At 37.2% G+C, this 22,085-nt stretch overlaps 1 protein-coding gene across 2 annotated transcripts in view; it reads left to right on the top strand.

The window, feature by feature from the left end:
• Nucleotides 1-22,085, top strand: part of CRYL1 (crystallin lambda 1) — a 262,310-nt gene that overhangs the window by 20,814 nt on the left and 219,411 nt on the right. The window contains exons 4-8 of one of the 2 annotated variants that reach the window (XR_014026242.1): nt 3,587-3,748; nt 4,272-4,466; nt 10,388-10,493; nt 15,524-15,630; nt 18,582-19,816. Coding sequence is in view for 1 of the 2 variants with exons in the window: in XM_081326282.1 (XP_081182408.1) it covers nt 3,587-3,748; nt 4,272-4,466; nt 10,388-10,493; nt 15,524-15,630; nt 18,582-18,710 (699 nt within the window). In the remaining variant the exon portion in view is untranslated. Of the gene's footprint in view, nt 1-3,586; nt 3,749-4,271; nt 4,467-10,387; nt 10,494-15,523; nt 15,631-18,581; nt 21,856-22,085 lie in introns of those variants that run through there. The other variant, XM_081326282.1, reaches the window with a different exon arrangement.

The following is a 22,085-nucleotide window of genomic DNA, read 5'->3' as shown; positions in this document are numbered from 1 at the left end:
GTCCTCCCCTAACATTTGAATACTATTTGAGAATTGCACAGTAGGAAATAGATTAACTCAATTAATGTAACAGTGAAATGAAAGCAAATGCACATTTCTATTTCTAAAGTACTTCTACCCTTACTTTTGAAAACCAAAGAATAGAATATATCAAGTTTAAAAAAGGAACTCTACTCAATCATTACACACAAAAGAGAAAAAACTCTTCAGGGTATAAATAAGGTTAAAGAGTACATATTTTAGAATTCCATGGAAAAAACTCTCTTCAGGGTATAAAGATTAAAGAGCGCATGTAAAAAAAGTTATTTTAGAATTCCATGGAAAAATTTACACTTCACGGCATTTCCTCATTGAGGAAATTTCCTTAAAGATTAGCTCATAAAATCAAGGTAGTTGTGTGCCATAGAGAACCAGAGTAAACAACTTGCATGCAGTATTTGTCCATGGCTTCTGCAAAGCAGACAATTGGAGCCAATAAAGCAAATCATGTGCTACTCGGAAGACAAAGAACGAAATAATCCACAAGATCACTAGACAGTTTGAATAAGATAAAATTTCTTTCTGACTTCAGATGGATAAAAAATAATGTTACAGTGTACTTCAGCACAGTAATACCCTAGTAGCTTTTATAAGATAATAATATGTCTTGTTATTTTTAAGGAAATATTGATGTCTAAACAGTGCTATTGGCTTCATTACATTTGGCCAATATATTTTCTTTATAAATCAGGTTTCTTCAAAACTCATGAGTCCCCAACAAATTAAAAATACTGTTTCCAAATGCATTCTAGTTGTCTAAAAAAGTTATCTATTAGAACTGTAATTTTTATTTAGTAGGTGCTACCTTTATGGAGAGGAAAAGTATATAACAATATTTTAGAAATTATCATTTAATCTTAAACAAATTTATTTCTTATCCTAGCCTCAAACGGTTTTAGGAATACAGTTCCTAATATGTCACTCTAGCCAAAGTTTTGCCACTAAACTTTAATTTTTCTGTAATTTTGCAAAAGTAAATTTGGCAATTATGACCATCATCACCAACAACAAAGATTAAATCTCAAGGGTAATCATGTTTCATGTTTATTGTCTGGGGGGGACAATGCATTTTTTTTAAAAAAATCTTAATTACTATTACTAAAGTATATTAAATATTTCTCCAATTTCCTCCAAAATATTCAACTGAGATAAATGATTTAATTATTCCCTAGTTTAGAAACTTGATTAATTCATTTTAAACAATTGTTTTATCTATAGATTATTTTTATATTCAGTTGTTGGTAATTGACTGAAATGGACTTAAAGGGAATGCTATAAAAGAGTTCTAAGCAAACTTACCAAATGTAAATCTCTTCCCATACTTTCTAATTGTTAAAAGAGTATGTTGTAATTTAAAGTAACCATTTTGTGTAATATTTAATTATTTTTTAAATTATGTAGATATATACCATATAGATTGTACTTTTATTTGAAATCAACTTGGAATACTTAATTGATATCAAGTTGTGAGAACTCTTACACAGAGTATATTAAGAAGAAACATGATTCCAATCAATAATCAATAATTTTCTATTCTCCTATCCTTTGCATTGTTTTGGACCCAGTTTGGAATGGAGTTAAGTGTATCTAAAATAAATTTTAATCTTTGGTTCTCACTTTTCTTTTTAAGAAGACATTTTGAACAACTACTCAGATTAGATCTAAGGTAAAGGTAAAGGTTCCCCTGCACATGCGTGCTAGTTGTTTCCAACTCTAGGGGCCGGTGCTCATCTCCGTTTCAAAGCCGAAGAGCCAGCGCTTGTCCAAGGACATCTCCGTGGTCATGTGGCCGGCATGACTAGATGCCAAAGGCGCACGGAATGCTGTTACCTTCCCACCGTAGTGGTCCCTATTTTTCTACTTGCATTTTTACGTGCTTTCGAACTGCTAGGTTGGCAGAAGCTGGGACGAGTAACAGGTGCTCACTCTGCTACGCGGCACTAGGGATTTGACCTGCCAAACTGCCGACCTTCTGATCGACAAGCTCAGCGTCCTAACCCACTGAGCCTCCGCGTCCCTAGATTAGATCTAGTATATATCTAAAAACTACATTGGATAAAAATATTTTGATATGTACATCACAAAACATACTTGTGAAGACCAAAACAAAATCCATTTAGATTAGACCTATTCTGGGTGGGTGCATGTATAAAAAATAACTCAGAGCCATATGGCTTCCATTGTGGTTTATAAACATGACTCTATAATGATATACTTACAGCTTTGGTATATGATTTGTTCTAAATTGCATACTTTTTCATAGTAAAGTGGCTGTATATAGAATTTTAATATAAAAGTGAAAGACAACAATTTCAACAGTGAGTTGCCATTGTTACAAGGAATCAGTTAAGGTCTCCTAATTAGGGGTGATGCCAGGAATGTTTTAGCAAGATTCTATTAAAATTGAAAAGTGTGTTACAGGGTCCTTACTCACATTTTGGAGCTCAGTTAGAAATAAAGGGCTTCTGTACAAATGAGATACGTAATCCTTGTCAGTACAGAAATGGGCCCTATATTAAAGGTAAAGGTTCCCCCGCACATGTGTGCTAGTCGTTTCCAACTCTAGGGGCCGGTGCTCATCTCCGTTTCAAAGCCGAAGAGCCAGCGCTTGTCCGAGGACGTCTCCGTGGTCATGTGGCCGGCATGACTAGACGCCAAAGGCGCACGGAACGCTGTTACCTTCCCACCGTAGTGGTCCCTATTTTTCTATTTGCATTTTTACGTGCTTTCGAACTGCTAGGTGGGCAGAAGCTGGGACGAGTAACAGGCGCTCACTCTGTTACGCGGCACTCGGGATTCGACCCGCCAAACTGCCGATCTTCTGATCGACAAGCTCAGCGTCCTAACCCACTGAGCCACCGCATCTCTTCTTGCTCTTAAAACTGTGCCTTTTCCATTTCTGAATATGTTCTATACTTTCGTAGTTTTTAATACATCATACAACCCATGATTAACAGCAGATTAGAACTTAATTTAGTTCTTCAGGGAGTCAGTCTCACAAAAGAACATAAATCCATCCCTGAGGACAAGGACTTTTATTCCATTCAGTCCAACAAATTGAATGCAATTGTCTCTCCAACAGAGAAATTCTTAGCAAATGCTCTTGTTGAGTGACTTTGCATAATTTTTGTAGGCTTGAGTTTCCGAGGGTATTCAGCTTCCCCTGAATGATTATCGCCAGATCTGAAAAAAATGGCTTTGGGTTTCAGGTGGAGAATTTCATAAAAACACTACTCAATGCCACTCATTTATTCATGTGTACAAGTATCCTCAGAGCTCTCCAACCCTGTGAATTTGTTACAGATGTATTTGAAAGTAATCTACTTTGCAAAATGATCCAGCAATTAGGAGAAAAGCAAAGGTTTTTGTTTGAAAGGTAACAGGATATATTACAATTTGTCAATAATACTTGTGAAATAAACTGCAGTATAAACTAATAAATATTTCTAAGCACTGCATTGCTTGTTTTCCAAAAGAGTCTAATTTATTGAAATACTTGTCAAAGGCTCCCATTATATGTTTTTAATATACCTATTTTGTATTCTAGGAGTGTATACCTGAGAATGTAGAACTGAAAAAGAAGATTTTTTCTCAGTTAGACCTAATAGCCAATAATGATGCTATCCTAGCTAGTTCAACCTCAACTCTGTTGCCTACAAAATTATTCACTGGATTGAAGCATGTGAAGCAGTGTATAGTTGCGCATCCTGTAAGTATCTCAAGGTATTTTTGAAATACAGTTTTTTTCAAGCCTAAATGAGAGGTCAGAGGAACTAAATATATATGTCTTTCATGAAATGTTTGCATGTGGCATGTGAGATTTTCAAGGGGGTATCATTCTGAAATGCAAAATTCTGAGGCCTCATGTTAAATCTGTGGCGACAATAGTTTTACAAACTGCCTTGGAGATATGTTCAAAGAATGGCACACAGTTGAGTTATAATACATATATAGACCAGCAGCATTGTAATGAAGAGTGTTTAACAACATTTGATTAAAGTTTGTTAAAATTATAGAATGCATTATGGAGATGGACTCTGTAGTTTGCTTTGTTGTCCTTTGTATTCATTTTAAGATATTAAGCTTTGGGGAGCTTGATTCTGATGAGGACAAAATGATTTTGTTATGATAAGCTCATGTTACCCTTGTGCTCCTTTGACTTTAAAATTATTGTAGGATTGCCTGATTAGTAGATCTATTAACATGCTTTTTCTCTCAATGGTGACATGTAGGTAAATCCGCCATATTATGTGCCACTTGTTGAATTAGTTCCTCATCCAGAAACTGATCCTTCTACAATGGAGAAAACCTATGCTTTGATGAAGAATATAGGACAATCACCAGTTAAATTAACAAGAGAGATAGATGGATTTGTTCTGAACCGACTTCAGTATGCTGTTATTAGTGAAACATGGAGACTTGTTGGGGTATGTATGATCTTTATTCTCCTTCTGATTTCTTCAGTCTACAACAGGCATGTCAAGCTGCCAGCCCGTGGGCCGGATGCATCATACTAAAACCGCGCCCGCCCCATTGCCAGCAATGGGGGAAAAGTTGCGATATGTAGCGTGACATCACGTGATGTCACGAGTTTGACATGTCTGGTCTACAATATGTGACTTAAAATTTGGCATACGTATTGCACTGAGTTTTGGTTTGTTTAACCGAATTTGTTGAATAAACTGCAATTGGCATTGTATGTAAAGCACTAAGCCATAAATAACGGTCTACAAAGAATGGCTGGGTCCATAGATTACATTAAATCACTATTAAATAAAACCACATCATGGCTTAGTATGACATGCAGATCCAGTCTTATACATAGTCAAGCTAAGTATAACACTGCAGTTATAAGTAGGTCTTGTGGAACTAAGTAAGACATCCAGCAGGAGTTTCATTTATCTAGTGACTTATCTTTAAGATTGATTAATAGACAGACAGATAGGATTGCACTATATATTTTAATAGTTTTCTATATGTTGCCTTTGAGTTTTGTCAGGTTGAAGGAGAGTCCAGACCCCCAGCTGGGGCAATACATAGTTATTCTTTGCTAATCTGGAACAAGTTAGCTGTGTGAGATCAGGCTAGTTACTGGTTAAGGGACCACTATATGCTGTGAACGTTGGGTCTAATATTATTTTTCCTGTGTAACTAAATTTGTGGAGCGGAAGGAAGAATTGATCGTGAGAGAACTGATGGCAAAAATAATCACATTACTGATTAAACATAAATTCAGTAATACCTGGATTCGGTCCATCATGTAGTAGACAAGTTCATATTTTAACTCCATCTTTAATAAACACAATATAATGAAATTAAAATAGATAACATGACTAAGCAAAGTAATATTCATTTCATAATAGAGCAGTTTTAAGATTTTTTTCATGTTCATCTTCTGTTGATAATGACGAGAAGTTTGATTCTGTAGTAAACGTGCTAAAGCTAAAACATGGAAAGAAACAAATATGTTTCAAACAGCAAAATGAGAACATTAGAAAAAAAATCCAAAGTTCTTTGTCTGTTAAATTGTTACTCAATGGAGGTTTCTGATTTTATGTGAATTTCAAAGGGCATGTTGAAATATTTGTGCAAGAGTTAATTTTATTCCATGTCACTTCAGTATTCTATTTAGTTGTTTATAAGTATGCTATATGTATGTTCCAACTTCTTGCCTTGTTTTCTCACATTGCAGTTTTGAAGATTTCTTAAGAGGCACTGCTAATAGCTTGTAAGAACATGTTTACCTGAAGAATATATGGCAGTTGTAATCCTCTTTCACATCTGTTCCCAATATACTTATATTTCCTGTAATTATCATTACATACACTTCATCAGAAAACACCAGTAGGAATTAAGGCAGTTTATAGTCTCTCTCTCTCTCTCTCTCTCTCTCTCTCTCTCTCTCTCTCTCTCTCTCTCTCTCTCTCTCTCTCTCTCTCTCTCTCTCTCTCTCTCTCTCTCTCTCTCTCTCTCTCTCCCTTTCCCTATCCCCCTCCCCCTCCCTCTCCCTCCCTTCTTTCCTCCCTCTCTCTGTCTCTCTCTCTCTCTCTCTCTGTGTGTGTTTCTGTTCTTTCTTTGGGTCCACAAGTTACTCCTGAAATGTGGATAAACAGCAGACACATTTTATATCAAGATGCTATAAATTACTAGCATAAAAATCTGATTTGTGTCGATTTCTTAACTGAATGGAATCTCTCTTAAATGTTTACTATAAACTGAGTCTCTGGTTTTCTTTGTTCTTGACCAATGGGAAATAAAAGAAGATATAAGGCACTTAGAGCCTCATTTTTATTATTATTAGAATATTAAAATAATTTCTCTGGTATTTTACGAAAATAAACCTTTGTGGGTATGAATCGAGTATGTTACATGTTAATTCCACAGATTTTCAGGAGTGGAAAAGCAAGCAATGGGCTTCAAAGTACTACTCTAAGGCAATGTTTCTATCTGGCATCTCTATCTGCATTTCTGGCACCTCTAGATTTATGATCCAGCCTCAGCATATACTATTGACCCCCCCCCCCCTCTAGTATGATTGGGAGAAAGAAATCAGGGCACTTGGTTCAGGCAACCCTGTAAAGTATTAAGAAAAAGTATTAGTTTTAACTATGATTCGGCAGAATGATCCTTCTTTTTACTCTGGTTAATGACCCTAGCTTTCTTTGGTTTGGTCACAGATCAGTTTATGAATTGAAGAAATGAACCATTATTAGTCCATTCATTATAGCATAATATTGCATAAGGCAGACCAGTATGGCTTGCATAAGAAATTACGGTTTAAAATTTTGCATCATGGATGATTGTAGCCAACTGAAAGTAAATGAAGTAATGTTTATAGTCTGTGTATTAGCCATGTAATTTCATCTTTTGAAAAAAAACATTATTTTAAGAAGAGGTAGGAAGTTTAAGGTACATGGGAGGAACTACAGTGTTTCCCAGGAAACTTTCAGACTCAGAAGCTCCCGTGGTCCCCATGAAACCTTTCAAGTCTGTATGAGTAGAAGGGGTTGGTAGTGGGTGGTTCAACAATGAAGGATACTCAGAGATACTCAGATGGACACACACACCCATTTGCCTGGCTCTCACACTTCCATTTTTACAGTATCCTCTTCACCTAGTTTATTTGTTTGTTAAAAGGGCAAAAGTTAGAGGAATCTTTGGTGCTCTCTGAGGTTGCTTGTTTTCTTGCAGATGTTTCATTACCTAAACTAGGTAACATTATCAGTGCTAGTAAGGAATGCGGTTTGCTTTGGGGAAAAGTTAGAAGGGAAATGGGTTAGACTGTATAAACAGTTTAAATAATGGGCAAAGGTTGTATATAGCTTGTGCATTCTCTCTGGGTGTTTTGAAGCAATCAGGCTGAGTCTGTAAGTTTATCACTTAACTCTCTGATTCATATTAGGTAAGACTGTGATTCTCCAATTATTTCTGAACTGTAACTCCACCATAGGCCATGCTGGCTAGTGCTGGAAGTTCAGCAATGAATCCATCACTATTGCAAAGACACAATAGAGGTATTCACCTGATGCACTATATGAACTGTTTCTTTCCATTCATAAAAAATGTATTCTGGGAAACTGCCAGTAGAAAGAATACACCCGTCTTTTCCCCAAAATAAGACCGGGTCTTCTCTTTTTTTTTGCCTCAAAAAGAGGCACCAGGTCTTATTTTCGGGTGGTGTCTTACTCACTTCCAGCACCAACAGCCCTGCCCAGTCGGTCCACTTTTTCTGGGGCAAAGGAGCAGCTTCATTCTGCAGCTGGATTCTGGCCTGCATTTTGCAGTCAAGCCTTTCTGGAAGGCCTATGCAGCCGAATACCAAACTATGGATTCAATCCATAGCTTGGTCCTCGGTTGCAGAGGTCTTGCAGAACCGAGCTATGGATTAAATCCATAGCTCAGTTCTTGGCTACACAGGCCTTCCAGAAAAGCCTGTGACTGAGAAATGCAGGCCTGGCTGCAGAAGATGCCTTGGAAAAGTGAGGAGAGGCCTGGCTGCAAGGTAAGTGGGTGCGGGGCACGTGGGGCACATCCACTCTCCTACCCCTGCCCTAGCTTGATTTTTAAGTGAGTGCTTTGCCCCTAAACTAGGGCTTATTTTTGGGTAGGGCTCATATTCTCCCCCTAATTAAGCTAGAGCTTATTTTCAGGGTAGGTCTTACTTTGGGGAAAACACGGTAGTAGAATTTCTCCACTATAGCAATAGCACTTAGACTTATATACAGCTCCGTGGTGCTTTACAGCACTCTCTGAGTGGTCAGCATATTGCCCCCAACAATCTGAGTTCTCATTTTACCAACCTTAGAAGAATGGAAAGCCAAGTCAACCTTGACTAGGTCAGGATCAAATTGCTGGCAGTTGGCAGAGTTAGCCTGCAATATTGCATTCTAACCACTGTGCCAGCACAGCTCCTGTATTACTAAGGACTACATCTAACCAAAAATTTAGCTACTTAAAACCTATTTTAAGGAAAAGATTGATATGATTGGTTATTTATGGCATTGTTTCTGGAATGAATCTGTGATCAGGTTCCTGTAATGCTTAGCACTACGAAAAATGGAGTACAAGTTTTTTGTTACTGCTTATATTGATGTAAGTTGTTCTTCCTTTTGATTATTTTTAATCTTGCTTTTTCTGTTTAATGTGATTTCCCTGTATAATCTGGTCTTTGATCTGAAGACATTAAAAAATGATTTTCTTGTTAACAGCATATATTCTAAACTAAGTTTATTGTAAAAACAATACATTTAAAAGTATATTGCTAGGAAGAGCTTTCAAGAAACAGGAGGTGAATCTGTACTGAGGGACTTGTCCTATCCTGTTTTTTGGGTGTTCTGGTTTGCTTGGAAATGTATTCTCTGGATGTTAACTGAGCTTCAAACAGCATCTTATGACATGCTGTGTTGGAAACTGGGAGTTGCCTCTTAATAAACATAAGGAGCTGGGCATGTTTAGGCCATGTGGATTGCTTTCATGATGCATCCAACGTGTAATAACGTATATGGCAGTTGCATGTTCTGTATTTAATTATTATATTTGTCCATTTTCACCTCTGCATAATGCACATACACACCACACACCCCAGTTGAAAAGGTGAATGAAATCCTCCAAAATCATACTGTAATGGAAGCTGGTATATTATATGATGAAAAGTCAAGCTGCAAAATATCAATAATACTGGATCACTTTTTTCAAGGGTAGTGGTGGGCAGATAACATTCTAGCATTATGATGCAGCCCCCCCCTTTTGCATCATAACATCACACTCATGACCACAAGGAGCAGTGCAGGAACGCAAGGCTTCTTTTGTCCTTCTGACCAAAAGAACAAGATCCCACAACATCATTGAATATGAATACAAGGTAGTCCTTGACTTACGGCCACAACTGAGCCCAAAATTTCGGTTGCTAAGCAAAACAGATGTTAGGTGAGTTTTGCCTCATTTTATGACCTTTCGTGCCACACTTGTTAAGTGAATCATTGCACTTGTTAATAGCACGATTGTTAAGTGAATCTGCTTCCCCGTTGACTTTGTCAGAAGATCGCAAAATATGACCCCGGGACACTGCAACTGTCCTAAATGAGTTGGTTGCCAAGTATCTGAATTTTGATCACATGACCATGGGGCCGCTGCAATGGTTTTAAGCATGACAAAAAAGTTGTTAGTCACTTTTTTTAGTGCCTTTGTCACTTTGAATGGTCACTAAATGAACTGTTGTAAGTCAAGGACTACTTGTAATATAAAGAAATTGGATCATCACAAGAACCTGTATTTCGAATTATGTCCAGGACTTCTATCACTTGGAAAGCAATTTTATGCCATGTTCAGGAAGGCTGCATAGTTTATGGTTATCTTTGAGAGAAGCACTCATTGTCCTGCCAAAAATAAAGTCTCCTTCAAGCTGAACTCAGCTCATCTAATAACCACTTTAGATTATGCCATTGATCACTTCACTCGTCAGGCACAAATCACTCAAAGTCAGAGGTATAATTTTGTATGGTTTTCCCATTGGCAGCTAAACAGCTAAAGCTCTCTATGCCTTCAGATAAGCATGCTACATCTAAAATAGCAACAGAACCCCTGCAATTCTGAATTCTTTTTTTAAAAAAATCTTTTTTTAAAATAAAAATTGATATCTTTGCACTATCCTCCCCAGCCATCAGAAATAACCTGAAAGACCATATTATTCTGTAAACCACCATGCAGATTGATAGACCCATCAGCAACTTTTGTTCTACAATTAATTTTAGCCTTTTGTTTTGCCGTATTTCCTATCCATAAAGCGATTATAGAGTAAGTTTTAATTCTACAATTCTTTAACGTTAGAAATCAATATTTTTTTATACAGGATGGAATAGTATCGCCAGATGATCTAGACCTTGTGATGTCTGATGGCTTGGGAATGCGGTATGCGTTTATGGGACCTCTGGAAACAATGCATCTAAATGCTGAAGGTTTGTAACTTGTGATAGTTAAATGCAGACATTTCTAAACCAAATAGGTGTTGGTCAACAATTTCTGTTACAACCATGATGACATCAAAAAGATGACACATGCGCAGTAATATGCAAATGTTGGCATTATTTTCTGGCATCGTTATACCTGATGCAAGTGCATAAATCATTTCCATGAACAGATATCTGCAGTCATTTTGTCCACTTCTCAAAGTTATGATTATATCATGAACATTCTCTCTCTCTCAATATATATGTGGTTGTGAGATGTGTTTTTATTATTATTATTATTATTATTATTATTATTATTATTATTATTATTACTATTATTCAATATTATTAGGTTCTGGAGATTTCTATTCAAAGTAGTATTGTACAGTAATTATTTTGGTTGGCTCTTTGAGCTATTTTATGAAAAAAATTATCTGTTGCACCATGTTTAAACATACTATTATTTTCCTGGCATGATTATAACTTTTCCATTAGCTAAAAATTGTGGTGATCGCTCACTGTCATGTAGTTTGGGAGTGGCTGCCTTTCCAGAGAACCACCATCTTTTCAAGGTTATTAATTTTAAACTTTTTTTCCATGGCTTAGTCACTGTGTTTTTAGTTACATTTTTGTTCTATAGCTTTTATTATTTATTACATTTGTTTGCCGCCCATCTCACTACGAAGTTTATTATTTATTATTTGTAAAATTGAAGGCTGCCTTGGCCTTCCCAGATTTACAGAAAGATCAAATATAAATTAAATAAAAATAATAAACTTCCAACTGGTTGTTAGGGCCTAGAACAGAGGTAGGCAACCTTGGCTCTTTTATGACTTGTGGAATTCAATACTCAGAATTCCTGAACCAGCCATGCTGACTCAGGAATTCTGGGAGTTGAAGTCCACGAGTCATAAAAGAGCCAAGGCTTCCTACCCCTGGCCTCGAAGGAAGCTTTGTTCTCCCACTTCCCCTTTGTAACAGGCAAAGCCATTATTCCTATTTAAATCTGATGAGCTGTTTCTGGCTTTGTGGATTTTGAAAGCCTGTGTAATCTATTCCACATCATTTCTAACTGCAGATAGAGTTTTCTCACGTGATTTAACAAGAAATAATCATTTGAGTCCATTGTATCACTGAAGCTTTCTCAAGCCTGTTAACTTGGTCCATCCTCAACCAGCTAAAAATATATTTACTAAGTTGTGTGACTATTCTGGAATAAATAATCTGATATTTGAAGGTTTAAAATAGAGGCTGGTGATTGGTATCTTCCAGGTGTTTTTGCCACAGGTCCTACAAAGTTCTGATTTGGAACATGTTCCTGAGAATGATGAGAATTAGAAACCAAAACATGGTGTTGAAAACCACTATCATTCTGATATATACATGTCCTTACTAGAGTCATATGGAATCCTTCACTGTCTTTCAGCCATTGGTGAGGTCTGTCCACTCTGGCATGTTTTAAAAACCATAGAAGATGCTATTAGTCCATGCTTCTCAGTTTCAGCAACTTTAAGATGTATGCTGGTTGGGGTATCCTGGGAGTTGCAGTCCATACATTTGAAAATTGCTGAGATTGAGAAGCCCTGATTTAAGCAATTGATGAGAATCCTGCTTTAGATGGGAATAAATCTCACAGATACCTCTGAGACGTACCTTAAAGCAAACATGTACAGGAGCAGAGTTTTAGCTTTGATAGCTGGGAAGAGAACTCTTATGCAACAGTAGAATACTGTATGCCAGAAGCTTTGGGATAAAGAGCAAATGCCAACAGCAAGTCATTGCAAAGAGAAAGAGAAAAGTAACATGAGAATAAAAAGAAACATAACAAGGAGAAAGCAAGCCCACAACATTTTTAATAGGAGAAGGTAGTTTAAGGACATCAAATTGAATTAATGCGAAGAGTGGTGAGTATTGATTTTGGGTCCTGGAGCTGGACAGTTTAACATTTTGGCAGAAGGATACTAAAAAAAGTATCAGATCATTTTAGCATAAAAAAACGTCAGCAGTGCAGTGCTACTAAAACAATTTTCTCAGGTACCCTATAACTATATCATCATGGAACAAAGGACCTCCTGTGTATGAGTCTAATCTTTTCAGGTTCCACAGAGGTAGTGAGATTACCTGTTTGTTTTCAACCTTCCCAAAAACACTTAAAGACAGGCCATTTGGCTTTTAACAACCAGCTTCACCCGAATTAGCTTTTTTAAATCTCGGTATAGTTCATGCCAACAGGAAAGAAATATCAGTATTTTTTTTTATTTTTTTAAGCAAAAGTACTTTTTTTCAACCTGTTTTTTTTTTAAAAAAAAGATTACAACTGTGATCTTCATAATGTAAAAAGTAACATCTTTAAAAGGCTTCTCATTAAACATCATTGTGTGTGTAACTGGAAGCAGCTAATATTTTTATTAGCTGCGCTGTTAATGCTTTGGAAAAACTTTGTATTCTATTTTGCAGAATATAAAAAGAGGCACTATTACGGTTGAAATTCAGAAGTTACTGCAATGTTTTTCTGACCACTCTCTTAGAGATATTTTGAAATAGGATATCATTTGATGGTTCCCCTTTTTACATTAGCTCATTAAAAAGTATAGTCCTTGAGTTAATATATAAACAATAGACATTGGTAATCTGTTCATGTTTACTCAAGGTGAACTCTATTATACCTCCATCAGTTTTAGTAAGTAAGTATGCCAAGGATTGCAGACTTCTGGGCACATTTCTTGAGATTAGGAGTAGGAATTCTCTCATATTCATGCAGAGCTTCCTCTTTGGCATATGTAATGGTCTTGATTTTACAGCCAGACACTTACACAAAGATCATGACTGAATATTGTTGTAAATTAAATGACAAACATGTGCATTAGTCACAAGTAACGTTTGACATAAGTAGCTGAAAAATGGGAAGTCCTTTTTTAAAATGTTGATATGAACCTTTCCTAATATTTCATTAACCCTCTTCCAGTATTGGTCCTTTATTTCCTGAAATACTATAGCTAAACTTTTTTTGAACTGGATGCTACACTGCCTTTGGGCTCTCCTCCAAGAATCAATTTGAAACTTGATTTGCCAGCCTTTTGGTTTTATGCCATAGCAGCTGGATTCCAAGTTGAACCCATTTCGCAAACTTGGCTTGTCCCTCACATTCCTAGGCACCTAACAAATCTAAACTGCTATGGCTTACACCGTGGCCTAGCAGTTGATCTGTATGTCTACAACCTTTGGACCAGGCAAACAAGTCACCATGTGATCCACAAGCCTGTATGTTTATGTTTTGTTTGTAAAGGTCAAATTACAATAAAAAATCCCCCCCAATCTCCTGGAGGTATGTTTTTAATATAAAAAGATTTCATCATCCTTAGGCTAGATCCCTAATTTAGGAACACATGTTTCATCCTCAATGTCCTCCTTCCCCATTTTCCTTAAAAATAAGAATTTTATCAAAAGTCGGAAAAAGCTATCATATTTTGGAGGGTCTCATGCAGATATCTCTCTGGTTGCCTAATTATCTCCAGTTCAGCCACTCCAGTTTCAGGGGACTGGACCTGCTAATCAGGAAATTGTCATACCAGTTGGGGTCCAAGCCTTCTCCTGTGGGCTTTCTATTTTAATGTAGTTATTCTTGGTAACTGTCTATTCTTTTTAAAGAATTGTTTGAAGTAGAAGATGGATATTTGTGAGAAGACAGGCTGCCTGCAAAATGGCCAGCACTTGGGCTGCTAGTGCCCTAGGTAGTCAACCTGAAATGTGTGACTATAAAAGTTGAGCAGAGAGGCAGCAGAGTGTGATGGTGTTGGAGTTGTGGTGTGGGCGTGAGAGGGAAGGTGGTTTGTGTTCATTTGGGAAACTAAAACCACCTAAAGAAGTCTAAGACAAATATAAGTATTACTGTTTTCCAGAAATAGGGCTCACAAAGAGAAGTAGTGGAGGAACAGAAGTTGTAACTGAAGAGGAGAAAAGAGAAGTGGTATAGTAAATTATGAATATTAGCTTTGTGTACTTATGGTGTGTTGGCCGGGGTCAGGCCAGGAGCTGTATTGGCTCCCTTGGAGTGTTGGGGCCCACTAACCTGGGTATACATTAAAGAACCTGGGACGCTTATATTTTCAGAACCTTGAGCTCTGGATTCTTCATCCAATCACTGAATTTATCTTGATGTTTTGTCTCTGAAAGTGGAAGATTAGTAAATTCTTCTATTCATCTAATTCCCTCTTCCAGTTTGTTCTCCTGTTTGCTCACTGATTGCAAGCTCCCAAATGTTTTTTCTCTTAATGCATTAGCTTAAGTTCCTGTTTTTAATGGTATGTGGGAATGACCTTGGCTGACTGGACCCAAAGATGCCAAAGATTGTCAGATAAGAGACAGCATCGTCTGCAGTGGGATAGTGGGTGGGGCAAAACGTTCAGAAGAAATCCTCCTAATTTCTTGTGTGTAAAGGAGAGAAAGGTAGAATTCTTCTTCCAGACTTGCAAAATTCTCTAATATAGCTTTACAATAAAATAGAATTAGCTCACCTAGTTGTGCTTCCTATTTGGTCTACCTGATAGAGCTGATACTACTCAAACCCTGAATTCTTCAAATAAACAGATGCAGTAGTTCCTTAATAATGAGGAAAAAAACAATTATCCAAAACAACCCTCAAAACCAAAACTCCCTTATATCTATTGACCATTTTATTTGCTTGTTCTGCTCATCAGCTTCCAGCTGCTTCTCTTCTTTCCAAATAATGTTGGCTGAAATTATGAGTGCTATTAAACAGTCTGAACTTTTGAATTGCTGGGATCAATCTCAAGGAAGAGGATTTTTGTGAAGTGTAAAATATATCTTGCTTGGAAACAAGGAAGTTCTCAAAGGATGTTGTAGATTTTTTTTCTTGGGGCTTCATTCTTTGCAAAGAATTAGCAGACAGCTGTTTGGAACCTTAGACAGAAAAAAAATGAATTCTAGGCAGTCGATAATTCCACTCAAATTCAGTGGTATGTAACAATGTAGACTTACTTTGTTTGGGAAACATTAAACAGTTTCCTATTCTCTTTCAGGAATGCTGAACTATTGCGAGAGATACCGTAAAGGTATTATCCATGTCTTGAAAACATTTGGACCAATACCAGATTTTGCTGGGGAAACAGAACAGAAAATCAATGAGGTATGTGTACAAACTGACTTATCAGGCTGAATTCACAAAATGTATCAACTGCATTAGCATCTTGGGTGTTCTACGAATTTATCAATTTTGGGTTTCCTTATTTGGATTAATTGACTTTTAATCATTTTGTTATTTATTATCAGCAGTCTTGAGATTTGCTGTGTGGTTGGCACACATAAACCTTTGGTTCTTGATATGTCGCATGCATTGCGTTGTTCCTATTGTCAGTTGTTCCTATTGTTTTGTCTGTTAAGAACAAAACAGAAATATGACAGTGTGATTTTTTTTAAGAAAAAAAAAACAAATTATACTCTGCAGATCCTCAAAATGCAATATTTTGTTTTAGATAGAGATTATATACATGGTTAGAAGTGGGTTAAAATGCTCAGGTTTTGTATATTTTGATTACATTATTCATTCAACACACATGTGACTGTTATTAAATAAAATGAATTATCTTCTGTATTTAGCAAACTTACAGGTAATCCTTACCTTATGACCACAATTGGAAACAGAATTTTTGTTACTAAGCAAGATGGTTGTTAAGTGCATTGCATCCAGTTATATGACTTTTATTACCATAGTTGTTAAGCAAATCACTGCAATTTTTAAGTAAATCTCATGGTTAAATAAATCCAGCCTCTCCCATTGACGTTGCATATTGGAATGTCATAAACGGCAGTCACATATTCCGGGGACACTGCTACCATTGTAAATACGTGCCAATTGCCAAACAGGGCTGGGGGGATAACAGTCATGTGAGGACCAGTTGTAAGTTTCTTTTTTGAGTGCTGTTGTAACTTCAAATAGTTGCTAAATGAATGGGTGTAAGTCAAGGACTATCGAAGTGTTATTTTAAAGCGACTTCATTCTTTCCTTCTTCAAGTTCACATTCCTTAATATAGTAATCCTTGCCCAATCATTATTTCAGTATTTGTTTAACCTCTAGAGCCTGATTTTTAAGGACTGTAGTATCTTTTAAAACAATGTGAAAATAGAGAACTGTTGGTCCGCATGTCATTCTGCAACTTGCTTCCAAAAGGTATATACCGGTATAAAAACAGCTTCTAATCCAGGGTGTTTTATAATATATATAAGGAGAAAAAGTAGTCAGATGATTAAAATGTTATCTGAAAATCAGTATGACGGCTTTATTTTTTAGCTTCAGAAGGCAGTAGATTCGGGGGTAAGTTAGGAATGGGGCAAGGTAATTTTAATTGGGCCATCATCCTCTTTTATTGTTCAGAGGTTAGTAAAGCGAAAAAGTGAGTTCTCTTTGCTTGGCTTGAGGTTTTTATTAAATAGGTATCATCGCATCATATTTATTTCTCTAGGATTTCACTGTCAAAAAAAGATGGCAGAATTCTAAACCATTCATTCTGGATAATCTCTCAAGCCTTCATCCAGTGCCAATATTCAAGTATCTGGTTCCCATGTAATAGAGATAGCATAGCTCTGCTGGAAAGGGACAAGCATGTTATTGTTAACAACCTCACAATGCGGAGCATAGTTTAATGGCATGGTGAGCAGAGAAACTTTTTAAAAACTGGATGAATGAGAAGATCTTTTCAAAAGCAATAGTGCATTCATCGCCGCCGGATAGTGTCCTGATATGTCAGACTAGAGTTCCTGGAACTGTCAGTCATTATAACCAATGGGCCACTAGTTTGGAATTTTGGTTGATGTATTCCAGGATATTTGGCAATACCAGGTTTTGCCAAACACTGCAGTAGCACATAGGATAAGAACATTGGAAAAAGATATCTTAAATGTCTTAGAAGTCTGCAAGGATTAGAGGAGACACTTGTTTATCATGAACACCAGTATACTCATGAATATAATAACAAACGTACAGATTGGAAAAGAAAGGCATTTTCCTAGCAATAAAGTGTTGCTGTTCCAATGTGAAGTAGATGTGAGGTCTCTTCATAAATTAAATTAACTGGGGGGGAGGCATCAGAATTTCACCCAGGTCAGGCATTCACTCATGAACTGATCTACTGTATTGTAGTCAAGTTGGAGCTACTGTGCAACAAGAAAGAAGTATTAACAAGTTATTCCATGCTATCAGAAAGAATAAAACTACCATCATTTTGGAAGCCCTAAAAGGCAAGATAGTAAAAGGTAAAGGTTCCCCCGCACATGCGTGCTAGTCGTTTCCGACTCTAGGGGCCGGTGCTCATGTCCGTTTCAAAGCCGAAGAGCGAGTGCTTGTCCAAGGACATCTCCGTGGTCATGTGGCCGGCATGACTAGACGCCAAAGGCGCACAGAACACTGTTACCTTCCCACCGTAGTGGTCCCTATTTTTCTACTTGCATTTTTACGTGCTTTCGAACTGCTAGGTTGGCAGAAGCTGGGACGAGTAACAGGCACTCACTCTGCTACGTGGCACTCGGGATTCGACCCGCCAAACTGCCGATCTTCTGATCGACAAGCTCAGCGTCCTAACCCACTGAGCCACCGCGTCCCTTAAAAAAATCTCTCCTAAAAAGAGCAGAGTGTGCTTAGCAGCTGTAGAATGGCCACTTGAACGTGTGTGGACATCAACTCCGAGAATTCCCCAGCCAATTCTCCCAGCTAGCTGGGGAATTCTGGGAGTTGAAGTCCACACATTTTCAGCTGGCCAAGTTTTTAGAAACACTGCTGTAGGGGGAATGCTGCTGGGCTGACTGATTGGTTTCCTACTTAAGCAGTCCCAGCTAGATGGCAGCACTTAACTGACCTTGCCTGATTTAGAAACTAAGCAGACAAGGACCGTTGAGCAATCCTTGCCCAGGAAACCACCCAAAATCCAGACTAAACTGGGAGTCAAAAAGAAAAAAGACAGTATCGGATCATTTCTATAGCATTGCCAAGAAAACTGTAAGGGCATGATCGTCAGTCATGCCAATTCAGGCTATCATAAAGTGACCCTTTATCTTAATGTATAGCTATTTTGTCTTTGTTTCAGGCCATGGTTAAAAAAACTCCAAGTGATCCAGAGCACCTAAATGCCAGGAGAGAGTGGAGAGATGAATGCCTCATGCGCCTGGCCAAACTGAAAAAGGATATTAAATCGGATGACATGAACCATGTTTAAATCACAGAAACGGGCATCATCAAGTTGGTATTCAAGAGGACACCTCCCTTCCCTGGCCAAACATTACACATGCAAAAAGCCAGTTGAACCGCTTAAGTCAATTATTTAAGACTGGAATATTTTTATCTGAAAATGTTTCTATATTATATTTTAAAGCCACAGTCTCAAACCCCTTGGTTGAGAGTCTGTGGAGATTCTCAATCATCCAGATCATAGTTTTTCTCAAAAGTTTTTGTGTTTTTTTCCCAAAAGGCAACTGAACTGGGGTTTTTTTTTCTTCCTCAAAGAAAAAAAGCACCTTTTGAGTTCCTTGGTTGAGATGCTTGCATTTTGTGGGAGGGCTGCAAAGAAATGTATTTGTTGATGGTGGTTTGTGATTTCCATCTTTGAAACAAATGGGATGCAAAGCAAAATCAATTTTAAGTAAGATGCTGAACACAGTAACTTCAAAAATTCTTGGGCCTTCCTAATGAAAAATATTTTTAGAGAGAGGTAGTCCTTGTCTTACAAATTGAGTCATAATTGAGCCTAGAATTAAGGTTGTAAGTCTGATTTTCTTACTTTTTTGTGCCAGTCATTAAATAAATACTGTGGTCATTGAAACATCACATTTTCTGCAGTGGGCATATTTTGCCAGAAACCCGAAGTAAATGCTGGTCCCGATATATTGTAATCTTGCAATGTATGGCAGTGAAAACTGGACCATAAGAAAGGCTGAGCGCCAAAGAATTGAGGCCTTTGAACTATGGTGCTGGAGAAGACTCCTGCGAGTTCCTTGGACTGCAAGGCGATCAAACCGGTCAGTCCTAGAGGAGATCAACCTTGACTGCTCTTTAGAAGGCCAGATCCTGAAGCTAAAACTCAAATACTTTGGCCACCTAGTGAGAAGGAAGGACTCACTGGAGAAGAGCCTAATGCTGGGAAAGATTGAGGGCAATAGAAGAAGGGTACGACAGAGAATGAGGTGGCTGGATGGAGTCACTGAAGCAGTAGGCGTGAGCTTAAATGGACTCCAGAAGGTGGTAGAGGACAGGAAGGCCTGGAGGAACATTGTCCATAGGGTCGCGATGGGTTGGACACGACTTCGCAACTAACAACAACAACAAGTATATTGTAATCACATGACAGTGGGATGCTGCAAATGGCTGTAAATGTGGGCTGGTTGCTGATTGCCTAAAATGCAATCATGTGATCACAGTCCCAAAGGTGCTTTTTCAAGCGGCAACTGGATTTTCTTGTTTTTCTTTGAAGACATTTTGCTTCTCATCCAAAAAGCTGAACTGAAGAAGCTTCTTGGATGAGAAGCGAAACTTCTTCAAAGAAAACAAGAAAGTCCAGTTGCCTCTTGAAAAAGGCACCTTTGGGACAACCATGACCTGGATGACTGAGAATCTCCATAGACATCTGATCACAGGGGGAGGGGTGTGGCCATCAGAACTTCAAATCCAGGTTGTAAGTATATTGGGGGGGAGGGTCCATCGTAACTTTGAATAGTCTTAAGTCAAGAACTACCTGTATCAGTTCTTGGTTCATATCACTCTTTAAGCTACATTGTAACAGAGAACAGTAATATTTATTTAAAACTAACTTTTTAAAGTCTTGCTTGTGATTAATTTAGCCCAAGCATCAATTACTTTTTTGCATGGATATAACTATTTTGGCAATGAGGGCAAGGGAAAAAAAAGCTGTCTTCTGGCTTACATTCTCTTCTGCCCATGTATTTATAGTCAGGATAAGCCATGCTATCCAAGTTTGTAATTACTCTGATTGTAGCCAAATAGATTTCCAAGATTGGTTTTATATGAATGGGTCTTATATTCAGATAATTGTGGTTCACATTATAGGCTTTGTACTGTATTGATGTATTATGCAGATTGGCAGTAATACCAATATAGGAACAAAGAATATTGACTGGATGATATGGTAATATAGACCATAATTTGTTCTCCTTGGCAGTTCTTCCAGCTGCAAGGGGACATCAGCTGCTTAGACTGGAGTTGTGTCCGTAACAATTCCTTCATTTTATGTCATTGACACTTAGGATTCTTAGTCAAATAGCAGATGCGCTAGATCAGAATGCACTTTTAAAGTATAACATTAGATGTGAAAGATTCTTGGTATTAAACAACATTGCCATTTGGCTGCAAAAGTAAACACAAAGATTTCAAAGCAAGATTTGAAGTTCAGCTGAATAAAAAACGTAAAGCTTAAAGGCAACTTCTGGTTTCCTGTATTTTTTACAAGCAAAACCTCAGAACCTGCATATCAATACTCCCTCATTGCCCCAACATCTGATTAAAACAGTGTTTGTGAAGAAATGGGTGACTTGGGTTGTAGCGTTGCTGACTAACAACTGCCTTTTTGTAAGCCTGTCAATGAGAGTTCTTTAAACCTCATGAACCCTGAACTAAAGGCAAGTCCATGACTATATACTGGAGAATACAACTGAAATACCTGTACATCTCTTTCTTCATCACATTTATGAAATAAGGGGAAATCTTTGGGATTTTCTATATGTCTTAACCTACACTGGGGATTATTTCAACTGAGGAAGCATATCCCTGTGTTCTTTGTAAAGTATGGGTGATAACTACATTACCAAAGCTTTCTTGAAGAGGCTGCTCAGCCTTTGGAATTCCTGCAGTTAGGAGACCAACCTAGTCTCTTGTGACATTTTATAGCTTGTCCTGACAAAATTGACTTCCAGTGAATCTGAGTTTCATCTGTCGGAACCATGACATAATGATCATAATCCTGTAGGATTTCATATTTGGCTGATGGGGCCTTCTTTGTTTTAACTGAGCATGATTGTGTTATGAATTTTTATTAATATTGTCATTGAGGACTTTTGTTCCAAAATCAATAACTTGTCATAATTTAAATGTATTTTATTGCCTGGCATATGTTTCATTACTATTAGATTTCATCAGTACAAAACTCAGGAGATTAGTACTGTACATTAGTACAAGCTAAAGACATCTAATTAGAAGAAATATTTAAATGTATCATTATATTACATTTATGTTAAATTGCAACATTCAAAAAGTCTAAATTTTATACTACTTTTTGTTCTGTATTCATTATTCTTCAAGCTGCTATAGTATCTGTACATCTGTGATCTGCTTACCAATAAATATCTATATTGAAATCAGCCTTGTACATTTATATGCAGTTATTGTATCATTTTTTTAATTTTAGCATTTTATATTCAAGATCAATTAGTGGGAATCATTACACAAGTAAAATGAATTTCCCATGAATAACACAAAATTAATCCATACTAAACTGCCTCAGCTGGATTTCTTTGGGTATAGTGGACTTCTCTGTTGTTTGGGCAGGTGGGAATATCTAAATCAAAATTAGATTTGTTGTATC

The sequence above is a fragment of the Vipera berus genome, assembly GCF_964194415.1.
Source record: "Vipera berus genome assembly, chromosome: 4".
NCBI classification, from domain to species: Eukaryota; Metazoa; Chordata; class Lepidosauria; order Squamata; family Viperidae; genus Vipera; species Vipera berus.
Note: the sequence above shows the minus strand (reverse complement) of the source record. Positions and strands in the feature narration are given on the sequence as shown.